Source organism: Carlito syrichta, unplaced genomic scaffold (assembly GCF_000164805.1).
Source record: "Carlito syrichta isolate Samal-C Ts95f unplaced genomic scaffold, Tarsius_syrichta-2.0.1 Scaffold288922, whole genome shotgun sequence".
Taxonomy (NCBI): Eukaryota; Metazoa; Chordata; class Mammalia; order Primates; family Tarsiidae; genus Carlito; species Carlito syrichta.
Genome location: NW_007233018.1, coordinates 64,085 through 85,593, shown reverse-complemented (window position 1 = coordinate 85,593; position 21,509 = coordinate 64,085). Strand labels below are relative to the sequence as shown.

General features: G+C 40.4%; 1 protein-coding gene across 1 annotated transcript in view; it reads right to left on the bottom strand.

Moving 5' to 3' along the window:
* The window catches only part of NAB1 (NGFI-A binding protein 1), a 47,838-nt gene that overhangs the window by 10,888 nt on the left and 15,441 nt on the right, over positions 1 to 21,509 (bottom strand). Inside the window, exons 3-4 of the mRNA XM_008053994.2 lie at positions 12,276 to 12,409; positions 9,553 to 9,604 (exon numbers count right to left, since the gene is read on the bottom strand). Coding sequence (XP_008052185.2) covers positions 9,553 to 9,604; positions 12,276 to 12,409 — 186 coding nt within the window. The remainder of the gene's footprint in view (positions 1 to 9,552; positions 9,605 to 12,275; positions 12,410 to 21,509) is intronic.

Below are 21,509 nucleotides of genomic sequence, written 5' to 3'. Positions count from 1 at the left end.
AAAATCATTTGTCCATTGCAGATTTTGTGTTTTCAAATATTTTATCTACCACAGTTCATTCCCTAGGTAATTGTTAATTTGCTATTTTTAAAATTCAAAGACATGAAGTAATACAGAGTCAAGAGCAAATACATTAAAGGTTGGGCACGGTGGTTCATGACTGCAACCCCAGCACTTTGGGAGACCAAGGCAGGAGGAATGCTCGAGCCCAGGAGTTCACGACCAGCCTAGGCAACATGGCGAGACCTTGTCTCTACAAAAATAAAAATAAAAAAATTAGCCAGGAATGGTGGCATGTACCTGTAGTTCCAGCTACTCAAAAGGCTAGGACGGGGAGGATCGTCTAAGCCCAGGAGGTCAAGGCTGCAGTGAGCTGTGACTCCAGTCTGGGCAACAGAGTGAGATCCTGAACCCCTTGTCCCCCCAAAGAGAACAAACAAATTTTAACATCTTGAGATGGTCCCATGTAGCTCTGTGGTAGGCCAATATATCAGCACTTATAAAGTGTTGAAAATAGCCACCTTCTAGGTCTCTCCATTAGCTTATAGGAGGAGTGCATAGAACATAATCATTAAGTGAGCTAGAATGAACTTCATACAAATGTACACAGTCTAAGCTACCTGAAAAACGCACTTTTCTTTAGCCATTCCATTTTTCTTCTAAGAATTTTAGATGTGGACATCCAACTTTCTCTTTGGCAAACCTTCCTTTAAGTTCTGAAGTTCAGTGAGGTGAGCTAGTAGAAGCCTTGGGGCAAAACACCAGTAAAAGCTGGGCTCAGTGGCTCAGCCTGTAATCCCACGCCTTGGGAGGCTGAGGTGAGTGAATTGCCTGAGCCCACGGGTTTGAGACCTGCCTGGGCAACTTGGTGAGATCTCATCTCTACAATAAATCAAAAAATTAGCCAGGCGTGGTAGTGCATGCCTGTAGTTCCAGCTACTTGGAAGGTGGAGGTAGAAGGATGGCCGGAGCCCGGCAGGTTGAGGCTGTGGTGGGCTGGGAGCAGCCACTGCACTCCAGTCTGGGCAACAGAGTGAGACTCCAACTCAAAAAAAAAATAACAACAAAAAAAAAACACCAGTAAAAGCAGCTATCATTGTCCAGGAGCCTACGACGTACCAGTCCTGATGCTCTCCATTGTATGGAAGTTATCTCATTTAATCTTCACCACCAAAACTGAGCCTCCTTCATTTTACAGCTACAGAAACTGACTCAAAGTCTATGTTCAATCCAAAAATTCCCTTATAAAATTCACAAGCATTTCCCTAAATAGATATTAACTCTGCTTTTCATAAGCTGAACTGCTTTTACCACTGACTTGCATTGAGTTCAAAGCCCAATTCTATTATTGATTTGCTGTGATACCAGGCAGGCTATTTCATCTCTCTGTGTATCTATTTCCTCATCCATAAAATGCGGATAACAATAGTACTTAGCTAACTCATACAATCATTTTAAGGAAGCAAAAAAACATGAAATATACTCAGCACAGTACTTGGCACACAGGAATTACCTGATAAATGTTTGTTACTGATATTTATTAAGCTCATCCAAAAAGCAACCACATTTAATCAGAATAAAGCATGACACAGGAGGAAAGGATACATTCTTTTTTTTTTTTTGAGTTGGAGTCTCCCTCTGTCACCCAGACTGGAGTACAGTGGCACGCTTGCGGCCACCGCAGCCTTGACCTGCTGGGCTCTGGTGATCCTTCCACCTCAGCCTTCCAAATAGCCGGCCGGAACTACAGGTACATGCTACCACGCCCAGCTAATTTTTTAAAATTTATTGTAGAGATGAGGTCTCCCCAAGATGCCCAGGCGGGTCTTGAACCTGCAGGCTCAGGCAATTCACTCACCTTGGCCTCCCAAGGCACAGGATTATAGGCTGAGCCACCGAGCCTGGCGGAAAGGATACATTCTATGGCTAATTACACCACACAGACATCTTGGAGAATGAGGAATTGAACATGTAATACTAAGACCAGTCAGGATATTGAGTCTATTGTTGGGAAACCAAGATAGACACAACCCTGCTCTCCTGATAATACGGTCCAAAGAGGAAAATGAATGGAGACCCGGGGCATAGCAGAGCTTTCCCATGGCGGGGAAAGCTTCCCGAGAGGGCATGATGGCAAGGCCCAGGTGGTGTGTCTCTAGGAAAAGGCAGCAGCTTGCAGAAGGACCTGGAGGCAAAAAGTACAGGTCACAATCTAGAAGCCGAGAGTATTAATGGAATACACGGAGAAAGAGCGAGTGGTGAGAGGCTGATGCATAGGGCCAGAGTCTGTGAGGACTTGTGAGCTAGGCTAAGAATTTTGGATTTCATCTTCAATACAAAGAGAAGCCACTGAAGTCCTTAGGGAAGAGACTGACCAGATTTTAGTTCAATCTCAGTGGGTGGGGAGGATGTATGGGGGTTAGGAATGATGGCAGGGAATTCAGGGAGTGGTGGCCCAGCCCTGGACGACGGCAAATGCAACAGAAATAAGGCAAACGGGAGTCTGGTGGTGACATTCACTAAGATAAGGGACTTGAGACCAGGAGGTGTGGGAGGGGCCAGAAAGCGATGGGACTCAGCAGGGGACATGTGGAGCTCACCTGGTGGTAAGATCTCTATGTGGACAAGCCAGGATAGCAGGGGCCTGAGCTTGGACCCTGGGGAAAGACTGGGGCTGGAGACGGAGAAGAAACAGTCACCAGTTCAGCAGCCAGCTCACACAGAGTGTGCCCACCGCAATCCCCAGGGGCCCCAGGATCTCAATCTTGTTTCTGAAAGAGTTTGCAGAAGGAGACAGGAATGACCTAGTCTTTTCGTGTCGGGAACCAGATGTGTGATCTCGGGCAAGAAAGTTAACCTCAGTATTTCCAGTGTTCCAAATTCTTAAATGGGGAATACACCACCTGCTCATCTGCCCTGTGGAGATTTGTGGGGGATCAAATGAAGAATACAAATTGGCACATCTTAGAAAAATACATACTCTCATACAAACATAAGGTGGCACCACGGTCAGAATCACGTGACTGTGAGAATACTGAAAAGCTGGAAGGTGGAACTTCAAACTCCATGCGTGAAAGTTGTTAGAAAATAGACCCTGCTCCATCATTAATAAAGAGAAATAAAAGCCTGCCATAGTAATAAACAACAATATCCAAAGTAATCAGTATCCTCTCTGCAGCTGGGCGCACGAGTCATCATCTTCTCCTAGTTCATTCGGGATGGGAAAATGACAAGACTGAGCAGCTGTCATTGCCGGTCATATAAAGCAGGCGCCTTAAGGTGCCCAAAATATAGGACCTGTAAATAAAAGCGAGAATGTTCCCAGGAAACTGGTCTCTCTCGCATCACATCTGGTCAGGACTTCTGTTCTAGTCTCTCAAGTTTGTTTCCCAGACACTGGCCATGCTGTGCTAGGAGTAATCTATCTCCATGTCATATTTCCGGCTGCTGTCGTTAATCAAATGTTCCCTTGCTGACAAGACTTGGAGTCTGAGCACTAAGAAGAGATATGGGGGGGCAGGATGCTGCACGTGACCTAATTACTCTCAGCCACAGGTCTGCACCCATTCCCCTTCACCCATCCCATCACCAGCCCACTGCTCTAAGCCCAGCCCAACTGTCTCTAAATGACTCGGTGCCACAGATGTTCTCAGGCCACACGTGGCTTCCTTTCTTCTGCTCACTTTCTGTATGAATAGCACATTGTAATGCTTCTGTTTTTCTGATCCAGAGGGGAAGCGGCTACAGCAAAATTAGACCAGCTTTCTTTCCAACAAGCTTAGCAACAGTGTAGGTGGTGATTCTGACCCTTTTCCCTGCCCGCTTTTTACTCCCCTGCCCCCACCCTGCTGGCACTGCCAGCAGATGTTTCCTCTAAGTCTTTCTTCTTCAAGCCCCGATTCTCCCACTTCCTGGGCTCCATGAACAAGCCTCATTTCTTTCATCCTGTTATCTCTGACTGCTCTGCACCCCGACCCCCACAATGTCAAGAATGCTGTCACTTCCCATCTCTGCCTAGTTTCCAGAGATCTCAGTTAGTAAAGAAACACAGATGAGATCTAGAATCCACAGTGCATTCCGTCAGCTGCCATCGTCAGCCCTGAGACCAGCAGCAGCTTCATCTGTCCTTCCTCCCTCCTCATATGTCGCAACACTGGAGTTAAGGACACAGTTTATTCATGGACCTTGATGTGCTCTTAATGAAAAAGAAAGGATGCCCACTGAATTCCCTTTGAACTAACATTTTTAAAGATTCAGGAGATGGTTGGGCATGGTGGCTCAGCCTGTAATCCCAGTACTTTGGAAGGCCGAGGCGAGAGGACTGCCTGAGCCTAGGGGTTCAAGACCAGCCTGGGCCACTTGGTGAGATCTTGTCTCTACAATAAATAAAAAAATTAGCTGGGTGTGGTGTTGCGTGCCTGTAGTTCCAGCTACTTGGAAGGCTGAGGCAGAAGGATCGCCTAAGCTCAGTAGTTGAGGCTGTGGTGGCCAGAAGTGTGCCACTGCCCTCCAGCCTAGGTGACAGAGTGAGACTCCAACTCAAAAAAAAAAGATTCAGGAGACATGAGAGTCAGGGATTCTGGCTCTGGATTTTCCATCTTCTTAAACAAGCTGTCAAGCCATCTTAAACACGTCTATCAGAGGTAGGGAATGAGGAGTCAGACTCTTCTTGATTTACTCTGGTTATCTTCCCAACACACTGTCTTCACTCATTCTAAAGAATTAGCATATCAAATGGTAATCTCCTCTATTTAAATATTTTCTAATTTACACTGTTAAATTTTCTACTCAAAATTTTTATCTGTTTACTAGATAAGATTCCTTAGATTAAAAAATAATTGTCACTATCCTCCCTTTACAAAGACTACCAGTCCAGTGCACACTTTGCCCTTCATGCCATGCAGGCAGGTCAGGTGTGTCCACACCTAAAGTATTTCGTGAATGTTCCGGAGTACCTAGGAAGGTAGTATTGCTCTGACACGTAGGTGGTAGACAAGTTGGAAACCCGGCTCTGCCACTGGACAGTAATGCAGGAACTCAGGCATTAAGGAGCCCTTCTGGGTCTCTCCTTGCCTGTAGACTGGTGACCATGAAGCCTCTAGGCAGGTTAGACAAGAATGTTTGTAGTTGTGAATTCCAAAAGCCTACTGGAGCGGACACGTAATAGTAAAAAGTGGTTATTTTTACAACTGTCCCGGGGCTAGAAGATGTGGGGGGGCTCTAAAATAGACATGATCCATTTTTATTGCAGTTGACAGTGGACTTGCACAGTGGACTTGCACAGTTGTACCTCAAGTGAACAAGACATTCACCCAGTGGGTAGGAGAAGCCTTCCCAGTCCTTACTTACAAACATCGAGGCTGAAGAGGAGTCCCTGGAGGTGGCATTCCAAACAGGGGGTTCCCTAAGGCCTACCCAGAATGCTATCTTTTTCTCTATCTCATAAATTCTAGTAATTAAAGAAATAAAGTTTCAAATCCATTTCACATTTAACATACTCTGTAAGGAAGAGCACTATTTAAGGACAACAGATTATCTTGAGTACTTCTATACAATGTGTATACTGACATTAAAAAAAAAACTCAAATAAGCAACTAACTACTATCCTTTAAGGGAGAACAGCTAACACATAACAAGAGCTTTCCAAGTAGAAAAATCAGACGAGTATTTTAAAATTCATTTCACCCAACCTTTCATGTATAGACAGGAAAAATACAGTTTTTAGCAATAAGAAGAGGTCTTACTGAGCTGGACAAGGCGCTCCTTCTATTGGTGCACCCTAGTGCTCTGACAAGGGCAAGCAAGAAAATATGTCTCTTTTCCTTCCATGCCAAATTACTTTGATATCATTTTAATTTTATCTGTTGGATGTCACTTTTCTTTTTATTCACTGTAAAAATTATTTTTCTGAGATGGAAAAAAGTCAGCAACTTGGCATGTATGCTTATTGGCTGCTGTAAAAGTTTTTGGAAAAATAAAGATGAAAGAAAAAGAGAAAAAAAGTGTGTTATTAATTTGGGCCTTTATAATTAGGAATCTGTTATACTTTAAAATGGGCTAAATTTAGCTGGGTGTGGTGGCTCACACCAGCACTTTGGGAGGCCAAGGCAGGAGGATGGCTTGAGTCCAAAAGTTTAAAACCAGCCTGTGCAACATAGCAAGACCTTGTCTCTATAAAAATAAAGAATAAAAAAATTAGCCAGGCATGGTGGCACATGCCTATAGTCCCAGTTACTGGGCTGAAGCAGGACTGCCTAGGACTGCTCAGGAGGTCAAGGCCATGGTGAGCCATGATTGTGCCACTGCACTCCAGCCTGGGCAACAGAGTGAGGCCCCAATTTAAAAAAAAAAGCGGGGGACCAAGCTTAAGTTGATCTGTATATACTGCTTTCTTTCAATAGAGAATAATAAGCTGAGACTCACAAGAGAAATAATCAAATGAAATTAGAGAAAAAGTATGTTCAAAGAATTCTAAAATCTTTCTAGTTTTATTTATGAGGTCCTTTGTGTCAGTCACATTCTCTAGACAAACGGATTGTTCTTTAAACACTCCTAGTTGTTTCTTACCTCAGTGTCTTTGCGCTTGCTAGTTTATCTTTATAATGCCACCCTCAGTCCCTACCTACAGTCCTACCTTCTGAGATCCTACCCTTCTTTTAAAAACCCAGTTCAAATACCACTTCCCAAGAGAGTTTCCTCTAATCCCTCTTCATGCCAGAAACACTCTCTACAGTAGCCATGCAGAAGGTAAACATAAAGCACAGTTGTACCTCAAGTGAACAAGACATTCACCCAGTGGGTAGGAGAAAAGTCTTAAGGGACTTGGTGAAAAGTCTTAAGGGAGTGGTACTCCTATACAGTCAATACTAACTGCCTCCACATCAGCTTCTGGAACAAAATGAACAACATCAGACTCTCGAATATGACTTATTTACAGTACGGCACAGACAAGGATTATACCAATACTACATATGGTGTAAGGATTACACTATCTACACATGCAGGTATACACAAGCCAGACACACACACTTTAGAGATATGAATGACCTGCAGTCACGAGTGCCTTTTAAAAAACTAAACAACACTTATAAATATATATTTAATATTTTAAAATATACAGATATATTTAAATGCAAACTAACACCAACAACAAAAGTTAACTGCTGTCCTAAGATTCAAAGCTATAGTCACTAATTACTTCTGGAAAACAAAATCAAAATCAAGAGTGTAGTATCTACAAAAGCATTTAAAGAAGCTTGGGGCTGGTTAGTCACTTATCTTATTTAGGAAAGGTTAGAACAATTATTCACAGGAAAAAGGAAATACTGATTATTTCAATTCTGACTCCAGGTGGTTTCTTCCACCCATGCCAGCTCTGGTATGTCTCCCTTTTCTTTCTCTCTTCTTTCTCTAATAAATTTTGAAAACTTAAATTCTGACTCCAGAACTATTCGAGTGGCTTTATGAACTCTAGTAAACCAATAAGCTAACCACATGGAACTATAAATTACCTTTAGAGGAATATATTTAAAGGAACAGAAAGGTCATATCTATTCTATAACCCAATATCCTGGGCTTCTAATACACACCTCGATGCACTGTAATTGAATATAAAAACCAATTGCTTGAATTTCAGATCAGGGCCACTGAGAGGGTCAGAAAGACTTATTAACACAGACTAACAGAAAACAACTACTGCTCAAAAAATCCATGAGATTAATGAGCACAAATTTCCATGTTCAGTGGTGACCTCTGAAGCTAGACAGACAAGTGGGGCTTCAGCATGAATTCTGATTCCAGAAAGGACTGGTGATGAAAAAAAAAACATGGGTGCATTTCTAGCCAGGCCCCTGACTACTCTTCCTGGCTACTACATAGGTTTTGTACTGTCTTTCCCTGCAGTCAGCCAAGATACATGCCTTTTAGGCAGTTTCTTAGTTCACCTGTCTTTCCTCTTAGGGTGGTGAGCACTACCTAAATCCACAGGGATCTTCTCTCGCATCTGGGGGGTGCAATGGGATCGAACCACTGGTTAGACCATCTTTCAATGAAGCTTTTTAGAAAATTTCAAGAAATTTTCTGAATTAACTACCTTAAACATTATTCCAGTGAAGTAGATTACAAATACAAGCACAATTTTTTAAGAAAATGCCCTTTTTGGGACAAAATACTTTTCATCCTTGAGAACCACTGCATTAGGATAAAGTGTTTAGAAGTCAAAGATACTTATCTGCAGCCACTCATTTCATCCAGTAGATTTTATTAAGCACAAGGCACTGTTAGAAACTCTGAGTACACAGTAGTAGATACACAGATAAAGCCCTATTCTCATCTAATGCAGCAGACTGACAATACATTTAAAACAAATCTGTAATGGCTCCAGATAGTGTAAGTGCTATGAAAACAAAACAAAACAAAACAAATGGAGAATAAGGCTGAGTGTGATCCTGGGGTGAGGGTGCCCCTTTAGCAAGGGAGGTAGGGAAGTCAAGGAGTCTCAGCTGCACCCTGAAGCCTAGAGAAATAAAAGACTCGGTAGAGGTAAGAATCAGTGAAGGGTGAGGCACCAATGAGCCTAGTACATTCAGGAACTGAGTTGGCCAGTGTGGCTGCAACACACACAGAATGGTAGTATGGGAGGCATGAGCGGTAGGAGATACAAGGAGAGGCAGATCGTGTGTTCTGGATGTCTCAGGAAAAAGCTTAGATTTACTCAGAAGCAGTGGACAGCCACTGGAAAGAGTCAAGCAAGAAAGGGATTTATGATTTTACAAGAAAAATCTTGCTTTGGTATCAATAAGGGGTTATTGCCATACAAACTAATACTGAGTAAGTATAATTTGATGGTGGAAATTTAGGATAGTCAGGCATCACTTATTTGCTTTAACTTGAAATTAAACAGTGGGATGGTTAAGAGAACATCAACCCACCCCCGCCCCGAGAGAAAAAGGACGGAGATTTCCACTCTGCTTGCAGGTTACACTTTTTATAAAGTGTTCAAGTCAAATTAAGGAACAATAGTTCTGAAACCATTCTACAGTTCTGAAAGCCCTAAAAAAAGTACATTTTTCTTGCTCAACTCCCACCTTACCACTTGCAAGTCTAAAATCAGAAGAACAGGATCAATCACGAGCTTCTATAAGAGGCTTGAGTTACAGTAAAGTCTCTAATCCTTTCCAGCTGCTAATCATCATTTCCCTCAGTTAATATAAAGGAACTAAGTTAGCTCCTATTTGGATGATGACTCATGATGTAAATAAGATTATAAAAGGAACATCTGCAAAGCAACCTTTGATAAACTGACTGGACATCCATCTAGTCCTCACAGTTTCCTTTTTAGACTTTCCTTGGTCAGATCATTCAAACTGCTAAAGATACTATATTCCAAAGTAACAGAAGTTCATAATATTTTTAAGATGCTATAATTCATTTTTCACTAGCTTATGGGACCATCCTTTTTGGTCTGGACTAGTAAGATTTTAAACTATTTTTAACAAACTTAAAACAGAAGTAAATATTATTAGCACAAGAAAATATAATACATAACAATACCTCTACTTTAATTCTCTTCGGGGATAATTCATCTCTTTCTCCACATTTTGACCTAAAGAGAAGGGAAGAGAGAGGAAAAACATGAGAAAGGAATAAATTTTATTCCAAAGGCATCTCAATTCGTAATCTTCCACCAAACTATATACCCTGAAACTTCAACATCAGAAATAACACATTCGTTACGAACATTAAAATAATGAAAAACAGATTTTTAAAATAATTTCCAAATTAACATTAGGGAAATACGTAGACACAATTATACATTTTAGAAGGCCACTACCTAAGAACACCCCACAGACAGCACACAATAAGTATTTAACGACTATCACACAATAAAAAAGAAAAAGAAAAAAATCAAGAAGCTTCTCCCTTTATGATTTAGTAGGAACAATTTAGGATAAAATGACTCAAATGACCATTTAAGATGAATGTTTAAGGCTCCATGAAATTAAATTGCATTTTGTCTGTCTACCAAAAGTATAGATGTATTTACCTTGATCTAGAAACTTCTCTGCTGTAAGCCCATCCCAGAGGCTCCTGCACATATATGGAGTGATACTCCATCAATTGTAAGACATACAATTATTTCAGATACATTATAAAATACCACTGCCAATTAAACTCAACAAGCCACTGGCTGAAGCTATACTTCAATATAAAAGAGGATAAAGCCAGGCTCGGTGGCTCAGCCTGTAATCCCGCGCCTTTGGGAGGCTGAGGTAAGTGGATTGCCTGAGCCCACGGGTTCGAGACCCACCTGGGCAACTTGTAGAGACCTCATCTCTACAATAAATAAAAAATTAGCCGAGTGTGGTAGTGCGCGCCGAGTGTGGTAGTTCCAGCTACTTGGAAGGCTGAGGCGGAAGGATCCCTGGAGCCCAGCAGGCGAGGCTGTGATGGCCAGAGCGGCCACTGCACTCCAGCCTGGGCGACAGAGTGAGACTCCAACTCAAAAAAAAAAAAAAAAAAAAAAAAGATGATAAAATGTGAAAAAAGTACATAAACAAAATATGATATGTATGGCATTATTTACTGTGATATTACTTACAATGACAAAAGACTAGAAACAACTCAAGTTATCAATCAATAAGGAGCTGAACCAAAGGCAACAGGGTCCAGTCACACAATTCAATACCATGCAGCTGTAAAAAATAATGAGGAAGCTGTATATAGTGTTAAATAAAATAAAAGCAAAATGTAGAAAAAAGCATATGTATGCTTCTTTTCGTTTTCGAAAAAAGGCAAAAATGAAAGTATATATTTGTATTTGTTGTACGTGTATAAACAAACATTGGAAGGATGAAAAAGAACTATCAAAACTAATTGGGAAGGGGATGGGGTGGGAGAGACAGGAATCAGAATGCAATTTTTCGATGTCATCTTTTTACACAGTTTTGCCTTCTAAATTATAAAACCTTTAAAATATACTTAACTTAAAAAGAAATGTAAATGTAAATAAATGCTAGAAGAAACAGCTAAAATGGCTAAGGTGGTTGCCCTTGGGGCATGACTGAGAGGCAGGAAAGGGCAGAGCACAGAACTGTCCCATTTCACTCTAGGCCTCACATCCTACAAGACTTCCTAAATCACGTGTATGAGTTATTTTTATTAAAGAATTTGATTACTTTGGTATTTAAGTAAAGTACATAGAAAGAAAATTTTGTAAAATATTATATAATGATGGAAAAAAACCCACTAGATCAGCTCTTGATGATCCAACTCAAAAAAAACCCCAGAAACTTGTAAATAATCCTATAGAATACTGCTGCATATTCTTACCCCATTCATTTAATCTACCTAATTTCACTTACAGTCAAGATGCAGTACTGAGGTAGGGTGGGAAATAAACTGCTATAAGTTAGAGCAAGTAATGGTGGGAGCGCAAATTCCTGTAGTGGTAGCTTTCAAACTCGAGTATGCATAAGAACATCATCTGACATGCTTATGAAAGTTCAGATTCCAGGGCTCCATTCCCAAAGACTGATTTATTAGGGCTGGGAGGGTGCTCAGAATCTGAATTTTCAATAGCAACTCAGAGTTACTCTAATGTATCCACTCAGAGAAGCAGTGGAGTGCACAGCAGACAGTGGGCAGGAAATCGGGGTCCACACGGAGCTAAGCGAACAAAATCAAAATGGTCCTGTCCGGCAGACAAGGCTTAGGGATCAAGTGAGGAAGAAGAAGAAGATGGTGCATTTACACTAAATTCTGAAATCACCATTGCTTTTCCAAATTCATGTTCCATAATACACCCGCTAGTAATGAAAGTATCTTCTAATTTTCCCTGAAAAACTGGTCGATAGAGTATTTTTACGTATTTAGCTAATTACATTAGATAGCAAATACCTTGCAAAAGGAACTATTTCCCTCAGAGAGTTCAACAAGTTAACGCAGTTAACTAACTCTAAGTCTGTAAATGCTGCCTGACTAAATCTCATCATCACACTCAAAATCACAGTGTGTGTGAGAAGGTCTAACACCACTACCAGAATAATGCTATGGTCAGGGAATGACGTCTTCCAAAAGAGAAAGTTAGAGGAGAATTAAACAAAACAAAGAAAATCACTATAGTGATAATGTTTTGAAAAGTCACTGCATTGTTTAACTTTGTAGAACTATAATCACACCTCTACTTTTACAGAAGCACTTATATTATGGATGGTGTTTCAAACTCTACGTCTATCGAGCAATGTAAAAATACTGACAACGAGTGAAACACTTACTTGGTGGTTCTGTAAGTATATTTATAGGTGACTTCCCGAGAAATCTGTCTTGCCAGAGCAAAAAGTTCATCTCTTCTTGTCAGCAGAGCATTGTCCTTCACACAGAGTTGTGCAGCTGCTTCATTAACAGTGAGCTGGACATCCAAAATAGAGTTAAAAAATTAAAAACATTTTTATTTCAACAAAATGCAAAAGGTTTCAGTTAAGAATACAAGAAGTCACACCGTTATATAATAAAATAATTCATACAAACCAGGATTGTATTTATTCCTCACTACTCTTAATGTCAAATTTCAGAAGAAAATCAACTTATCTGCTATCTTGCAGGGCCCAAACTAATCAAAATAGTCATCTTTTATTTATTTATGTTTTATTTTTGAGTTTACAGATGACAAAAAAATTTTTTAAAGTAAAAAACATTCTGCATCTCACTTTTCTTATTCAAAAAACCAAAAGATTTTATTATATGATAAGGAAACAATATTTCCCTAACTCAGAGTGAGTATACACAATCGGACAGATACTTTTTAAATGTCAACTGACATGAACACTCCTAAGAAGGAATAAAAAATGAATGATTTTAAACATTTATCAAATAACTTAGTAAAAAATAGTTATCATAAATCAAGGCAATACAGGAAAATCTCAGAGAATAATCTCTAAGCTCCATCTACTTTTACCCTTTCATGAGTCAATAATTGTTACACATGGCCAACAGTGTTGCTACTTGACTGAATACTTTGTACCCTAAACTCAAAGCCTATAGTTGTTTAATAAACTAGAAAACACTTTTTCATATAATTGTGCCAATGTAAACAGATGTAAGGAACTGCCAAGAGGTGTATCAGACTTTTTGAAAAAGCAAACAAATATACTCAATCAAGGCGTGATTGCAAAAGAAATACAGGACACGACAGCAGACAGCCTTGTGAGGAGTCCCCCACCTCCAGCCTCCCAGCTGTGCTGTGGACACATAGAAACTTCTCAGAGACTCAGTTTTCTGAGAGGCAAAATGGGATCATATCTCTATCACAAAGGGCTCTAACAAGAAGCATGTGTGAAAACACGACACACCTGGCACAGCTGTGTTAGTTCTTTTTTTTTCCCACAAGAAACCAGGTACAGTGGCCCCCCTTATCCACAGTTTTGCTTTCTACGGTTTCAGTTATCTGTGGTCAACCACAGTCCAAAAATATTAAATGGAAAATTCCAGAAAAATAGCAATTCACAAGTTTTAGGTTGTGTGCAATCCTGCTCTGGTCCTTTGTCCAATGTATCACACTGCACTCCCCACTCGGCAGTCACTTAGTTGCCATCTAGGTCATCAGATCGACTGGCTGGTATTGCAGAGCTTGTGTTTCAAGTAACCCTAATGTGACCTAATAATGGCCCCAAAGCACAAGGACAGTGATACTGGCATCCTGTTATAATCGTCCCAGTTTATTACTGGTTATTGTTGTTAAGTTCTTACTGTGCCTAATTTATAACCTAAACTTATCATAGATATGTATATATAGAACAGTCTACATAGGGTTTCCTACTATCTGTGGTTTTAGGCAACCAACTAGGGGTCTTGGGACAAAACCCCACAGATAAGGGGAGATCACTGCACTCACCTTTTCTTCCAACCCAGCATCTCACTTTTATTTACAATATGTTTTCTTACTTAAAATGTCTTAGCCCGTGGCTCAGCCTGTAATCCCGCACCTTTGGGAGGCTGAGATGGGTGGAATGCCTGAGCCCACAGCCTCGAGACCCGCCTGGGCAACTTGGTGAGACCTCATCTCCGCAATAAATCAAAAAATTAGCCGGGCGTGGTAACACGCGCCTGTAGTTCCAGCGACTTGGAAGGCTGAGGCGGAAGGATCGCCGGAGCCCAGCAGGTCGAGGCTGTGGTGGCCAGGAGTGGCCACTGCACTCCAGTCTGGGCGACAGAGTGAGACTCTAACTCAAAAAAAAAAAAAAAATTTCTTAGAACACAGAGACAAATGAAAATAAATGCAGTGTGCAATCCTTCTAGCCAGGATGACAATATTTTAATATACATTATTCCAGTATTTCTCTGTACATATAAACATAGGTATATATGTATATACATACTTTTAATCTACTTTTTTCACTTATGTATGCTGTATTTTTTATTTTTGTCATATATTAAGACAGAGACTTGGCTTGTTTACATCAGTAATTAGCATGGGTCAGATCCTTCATCAATATCTGTTGACTGAGGGATAAATTTAAATATCCTTTAGATGATTACTTTTACTAACTACACAAACAATATTATAGACAAGAACAACACATTATTTAAATCAACATCACTCTAGATATCAAACTACCGTCAGTTTTCCATGTACTACAAACAAAGCTGCAAGGAGTTTTCTTAAATGTGCATCTTTGAACACATATCCAATGGTTTCTTTGAAATAAATTCCTACAAATAGATTTGTTAGGTCACAAAAGCTATGACATTTTAAGAAATTTATACATTTACACCAAATTACCCTACAGAAATAATGCTCAAAATTATAATGTCACCATTTACATGAAGATTCTATTTTCTAAAATCTTGATCAACAGTGGTTATCTTTTAAAAATTTTATCAATTTTACGTATTCATTTGTTTTTTATTATGATTATTATTTTGAGTTGGAGTCTCACTCTGTCACCCAGACTGGAGTGCAGTGGCCACTCCTGGCCACCGCAGCCTCGACCTGCTGGGCTCTGGCGATCCTTCCGCCTCAGCCTTCCGAGTAGCCAGAATTACAGGCACGTGCTACCATGCCTGGCTGATTTTTTGATTTATTGTAGAAATGACGTCTCGCTGCCCAGGCGGGTCTCAAACCGGCGGGCTCAGGCAATCCACTCACTTCAGCCTCCCACAGGTGCAGGATTACAGGCTGAGCCACTGAACCCAGCTTGTTCTCAGACAATTAACTTGGCTACTGACAGCAAGGTTATAAGCAGTCCAGGACTCCTACTTTAAGCCATAGATGACTATGAAAGCATAAATGAAGGAAGAATTTATTTTCAGTCTTCTCTCCTCCTCCTAGAGAGTCATTGATAGATCAATTCCTCCCATAAGTGCTTTTGAAAGGCACAATGGAGCTAAAAGTGAAATATATGCTTTAAATAATGATTTCCTAAATAAATTACCTTCAATTTCAGCATGGCAATCACTACAATGACCTTGAAGACCCTTCTTAAATAGCTTTTTATGTAGCTATTTCTCTTTTGTACTCATAAATTTAAATTACTATGGAGATCCTCTTATTCTAAGATATTTTAACTGACATTTCAGAGGTACCAGCTTATGCACAACCACAGAAAATAATTTTCTAACATAAACTGAAAACGACGTTCTAGTAGTATTCCTTCCATTATCTCACCAGAAACCAAGAAAAACAAGTGTGACATACTCATTGTCACTGAACTCAGGCTTCAGCAGACCAAAAGAAGCAGGTTGGACATTCCAGACCTTCTGGGAGCCTTATGATAGAAAACTGAGGCTAGAGACATAATCCTAGCTCACTCTCAAGTCATAAGAAAAAGCTGGCTAGCTCAGTGACTCAGCCTGTAATCCCAGCACTTTGCAAGGCTGAGGCAAGTGGATTGCCTGAGCCCGCGGTTTCGAGACCCGCCTGGGCGGCTTGGCAAGACCTCATCTCTACAATAAAATAAAAAATTAGCCAGGCATGGTAGTGCATGCATGTAGTTCCGGCTATTTGGTAGGCTGAGGCGGAAAGATCGCTGGAGTCCAGCAGGTTGACGCGGGGGTGGCCGTGAGTGTCCCACTGCACTGCAGCCTGAGCGACGGAGTGAGACTATGACTCCAAAAAAAAAGAAAGAGAAAAAGCTGATTCATAATGCATCTCCCTCAAAAATATGTGTTCTGTCGGTGTTACCTCGATCTCAAGCCCTCTCATTGCCAATAATTAACAAGCCAGTAACTATGATAACACACTTTAAAAAGTATCACTCACAGCAGTGCTATGTTAGCTTTTTAAAAAATGCCAATATTCCAACTTTGTTAGAATTATAAAGTAGCAAGATATTCTCCTTTACTGCTTTATGTATTTCCACTTCCTCTTTTTGTGGCCAAAAATACCAAAATTCCATTCATATCTTCATGTGAAAAATTTCTTAAAGTTAGAGTTCTATCATTTATAACTGGACTTAAAAAACTAGACTCACGACAGTTATCTTTATCCTCACAAAGGACAGTTTACTGATCTCAAAAACAACTATCTTTACAGGGAGTTAAAATTATAAACTTTAATAATCAAATGATTATGACTTCCAGCCTAGAAACATTATGTGAATGCTGTGGGACAGGGAAGTTCAAAGGGTAGTCGGGACTTCTATTTCAAGCTCTAGGCGGGCTAGGTCCTGACCCCTCACAAAAAACAAACAAAAATGATAGCTAAAATGGGGAGATGGGTATTTAAATGCTCCAGGAGCTCATGAGAGAATGAGGACTATTCATGTCAAAATGAATGAGGACATCTCGAAGGAGTTTGTTACGGACAGCTGCTGAACAGGATAAACTTGAGCATTAGTCCTCATAGCCTCGTGGGTTTGGGAGTCCTGGAAGGGAACAAGAGGAAAAGTCCACCAGAAGTGAAGACCTATGAACCCACTCCTTCAAAAAGCTGAAACCTCAAAGCACCACATACCCAATCTAAGGCTGAATTAGAAACTCACCTGCACCCCAGGCAAATGCAAGAAAGAGTACCTGTCTTGAACCCAGTGGTACAGATGGGGAGAGAAGATACTCTCTTGAGATTCCACTCTTATCCTTAAATCAGCCCTCACAAAACTTTCAGCCCTAATTTATACTAAGTGGACTAAGAATATATTTTCACAGGGTCCCAGATTTGTAGAGTCCACAGATGCCTGATAGAAGACAAACCAAATAACCTCTAGGGGAATACATTTCCTTCCCAGGGCTCTAAACATTCCCACAGTCAAAGTTCCAAGAAATATGAGTTCACAGAGAGAAATCATAAAACATTCAAAGAAACAAAGTAGCAAGGTGAAAATCAGTAGAAACAAAACAGGATCAGACCATCGAAGAATTAATTTAAAGAAATTAAGAGAGTTGAAAAACAGAACAGTAAAAATGGTCAAGAAAAATTGAGAAACAGGCAGGGAGAAAGCAATTTGGGGAGAAACAAACCAAAGATTTGGAAAGCACATAACAAGTAGCAAGAACCACCACTAACTTCTAAACAGAACAATCAAAGGCAAAGCCAAAAAAAATGGTATCTTCAAGTACTAAGGGAAAACCACTAAGAATGTAAAATTTAATATTCTAAATAAATAGAATGAGGGCCAAATAAAGATATTGTTCAGTAGGGCAAGAATGGACAGAGATTTGCTGTTGGTAGGCCTTAAAAGAAAATTCTAAATGATGCACTTCAGTTAGGAGGAAACTAATTCGAAATGATAAATCTGAGATACACAGAGTATGGTGGGGATACAAATAAAATAATGGAAGTAAATCCAAAATATTAGTCATTATAATAAATGTAAATGGATCAAATGTTTCAGTTAAAAGACAAGGAATGTCTTTAAGAGATTCTTTAAAATCCACTAGTATTTACAAGAGAGGATTATAAAATACAGATTCAGCAGGGCTGAAAATAAAAGGGTAATAAAAAGATGTAATAAAAAGCAATTACAAATAAAAAAAGAGCACATGTATTTATATTAATATAAAACAAAATAGGTTTCTAAAGCAAAATACATTATTAAAATAATAAGATTACTTCATAATACAAGGAGAAATAGACAACTGTACAGTCACACAAGACATTTTAGCACACAACTATTTTTTACTGACAGCATAGACAAAAAAGCTATATAAAATATTTAAATAACAGAGTTAACAAGCTTGTTAGAACAAACACATACAGAATACTTCTCCAACAACTGCCTAGAATACAGACTCCAAGCACTAAAAAAACAATGACCACCTACTGAACCATACCTAAAATCTCAACAAATTTTAAAGGGTTGACATCATGCAAACCATGTTCTCTGGCCCACAATGTAATTCAGTTCCAAATCATTAAGAAAAATAATGGAAACAAACCCTCATATTTGGAAATGAAGAAAAACTTCTAAATAACGCATGGCTCAGAAAAGAAATCATAAATAAAAATAATTGGAATTGAAAAAGTAATAAAATAACCTTATATCAAAACTTTGGGAATAACACTAAATCAATACATAGTGAGAATGTATAGCTTTGTTTGTATTAGAAACAGAAGAATGACTGAACACTAATGAATGAAGCACACAGATTAAGTTAGAAAAGAACAATAAAATAAACTGTAAGAAAGAATATGTAAACACATACACATGCACAGCACAAGCAAGAATGTCAACCAAGCCAAAAAGTACTTCCTCAAAAAAGTAGTTGGGCTGGGCTCGGTGGCTCAGCCTGTAATCCCGCGCCTTTGGGAGGCTGAGGTGAGTGGATTGCCTGAGCCCGCGGGTTCGAGATCCGCCTGGGCAGCGAGACCTCATCTCTACAATAAATCAAAAAATCAGCCGGGCGTGGTAGCACATGCCTGTAATTCCGGCTACTCGGAAGGCCGAGGTGGAAGGATCGGAGCCCGGCAGGTCAAGGCTGCGGTGGCCGGGAGCGGCCACTGCACTCCAGTCTGGGCGAGAGAGTGAGACTCCAACTCAAAAAAAAAAAAAAAAAGTAGTTGGAAAGCTTCTTCTATAAAAGGCCAGAGAGTAAATATTTTAGGCTTCAAGGGCCAAAATAGTCTATGTCACAACTACTCAACTCTGCCATTGTAGCTTAAAAGCAGTCTCAAGCCAGGGTGCAGTGACTCGCGTCTGTAATCCACTTTGGGAGGCTGAGGCAGGAACACTGCATGAGCCTAGGAATTCAAGACCATCTTGGGTAGCACAGAGAGACCTCATCTCTACAAAAAATTTTTTAAAATTATTTGGGCATGGTGGTACATGCCTGTAGTCCTAGCTACTTGGGAGGCTGAGATGAAAAGATCACCTGAGCCCAGGAGGTTGAGGCTACACTGAGCCATGATCATGCCACTGCACTCCAGCCTGGGTGCCAGAGTGAGATCCTAACTCAAAAAAAAAAAAGAAAGCAAGAAAAGCAGCCTCAGATAACACATACATAAATAACACATTTACAAAAACAAGAGGTAGACCAGATTGGGCCCAGAGACCCTAGTTTGCAGATTTCTGAAAAAGAATAAAATTGACAAACTCCTGGTAAGGGTGATTGGGGGGAAAAAAGAGATAAATGTACAAACAGTATTAGGTCTTAAAATCCATAAATAATTTTATGCCAGTTAAGTTTGAAAACTTACATTAAATAGACACATTCATAGAAAACTATCATTTATCAAGTGACTTAAGAAGAAATAGACTACCATAATAGCTGCATAATCCATTTTTAAAATACATCAGAAGGAAACATCTGTTAGATGCTGAAAGCTATCCATCCTAAGCCAAGAGTCCAGAATAAACCAATATAACTTCCAAGTTTATGGGGTTCCCAGATTCAGCATTTCTTCTCTCTCAAAGTTGAAATCGTTGGACTCCTTTGAAACACTCAGCTTTGACTTCTCAGTGCTACAATGAAAACTGACTAGGCTTGGCATGATTCACTGTTTATTCTATGGGTCTGGGTCCTTATCTTGGTAACTTGCTTAGCACCGCCGCTCCTGAAAAATTCCTACCTACAGACCACAGGTTCTTAGGTTCTCAGGTAACTGAAATTGACATGAGGCCAAAAAGATTCCCAGACACTGCTTTACTGGGGGCTTGTACAAAGGAGACCACTCATCAGGAAGGGTTATCCAGCTGGCTCTCCAAAGGGGGATGGTCCAGGGGCCTTCTATTAGACAAGGAAAAGAGTGTAACATAAAAGGAAAAGATGTCAGCATGATTAGGGAGGGGCTCTAACCACACAGGCGTAGTGCAGATACATAATTTGTATGTTGTATGAACAAAAAATGGTAGAAAAGTCCCATCTGCGGTGGGGATTTTATTATAATGAAGCAAGGGTTCCAATTAGACACTTTCTGGTCCTTGTGCACATGCAGGAGGGGCGGGCAGGGGGTTATCATCCTAAGCAAGATTTATGGTGAAACACTGTTCATCTTAATGGGTTTTCAAGGTTGGGGTCTGTGGGATGGTTCCAGCTGGAGTGTTGCAAAGTCTGGTGGTTAAAGTATGCGAGGGAGGCTGAGTCCCATCCCTGCTCTGTCTCACACTGTCTTCCATTACCCACTGACAGCATCCATTCAGCCCCTTCCTACCTTCGAGAGTTCTTTGGTGGAAGCTGCTGTCTCCTGACAAATATTCTATAATGCCAATCTGTCCACCTGCTTCCGCTTCTGAATAGTATTACAAGTTCCTATTTTCTCTTCTGCCTGGCTATTTCAGAGTTTTAATTTCTCTCTCCTTATTCATTCACTGATTTAAAATTCAGGGTGTATAGCCTGCCTAGTTGACAGCTTCCTGTCTGCTAACACCCCTGTGGACAGATGGAACATGCTGCCTACCGGGCTTCTTTCTAGTCCCACTTCTGGGGTTTTTCCCTAGCCCCTGCCCCACACCAACAACAAGTGTGGTTCTGAGCCTCAGCACCGCCCCCCATCCATGGTCAAACTCCTACCAAGACCATACCTAGCCAGGTCCTAAGACTATCACTGATTCTTCAGCATAAGAAAAAAAAGGTGTTTAACAATGATTCATCCCCTAATTCTTCATGATGTTTAGCACATTTGGAAACAAATATAAAAATGCTTACAAGAAAAAGAATCTTATGTACTTGTGAAAGTTGAAAAAAATTTAGGCATAGATAACTTCCTAAATTTCATCCACTAGTGACCTACATATGGCTCTGTCTTGAAAGATTAAAGCAACAGTATATATAAGATTTATATGAACAATATGCTCAGAGCAAAGGGACTGAGCCAACAGTGGATTAAGAATAAATCACATGCCGGGCTCGGTGGCTCAGCCTGTAATCCCACGTCTTGGGAGGCTGAGGTGAGTGGACTGCCTGAGCCCGTGGGTTCGAGACCCACCTGGGCAACTTGGCGAGACCTTGTCTCTACAATAAATCAAAAATTAGCCAGGTTTGGTAGCATGTGCCTGTAGTTCTGGCTACTCGGAAGGCTGAGGTGGAAGGATCACCAGAGCCCAGCAGGTCGAGGCTGCGGTGGCCGGGAGCGGCCA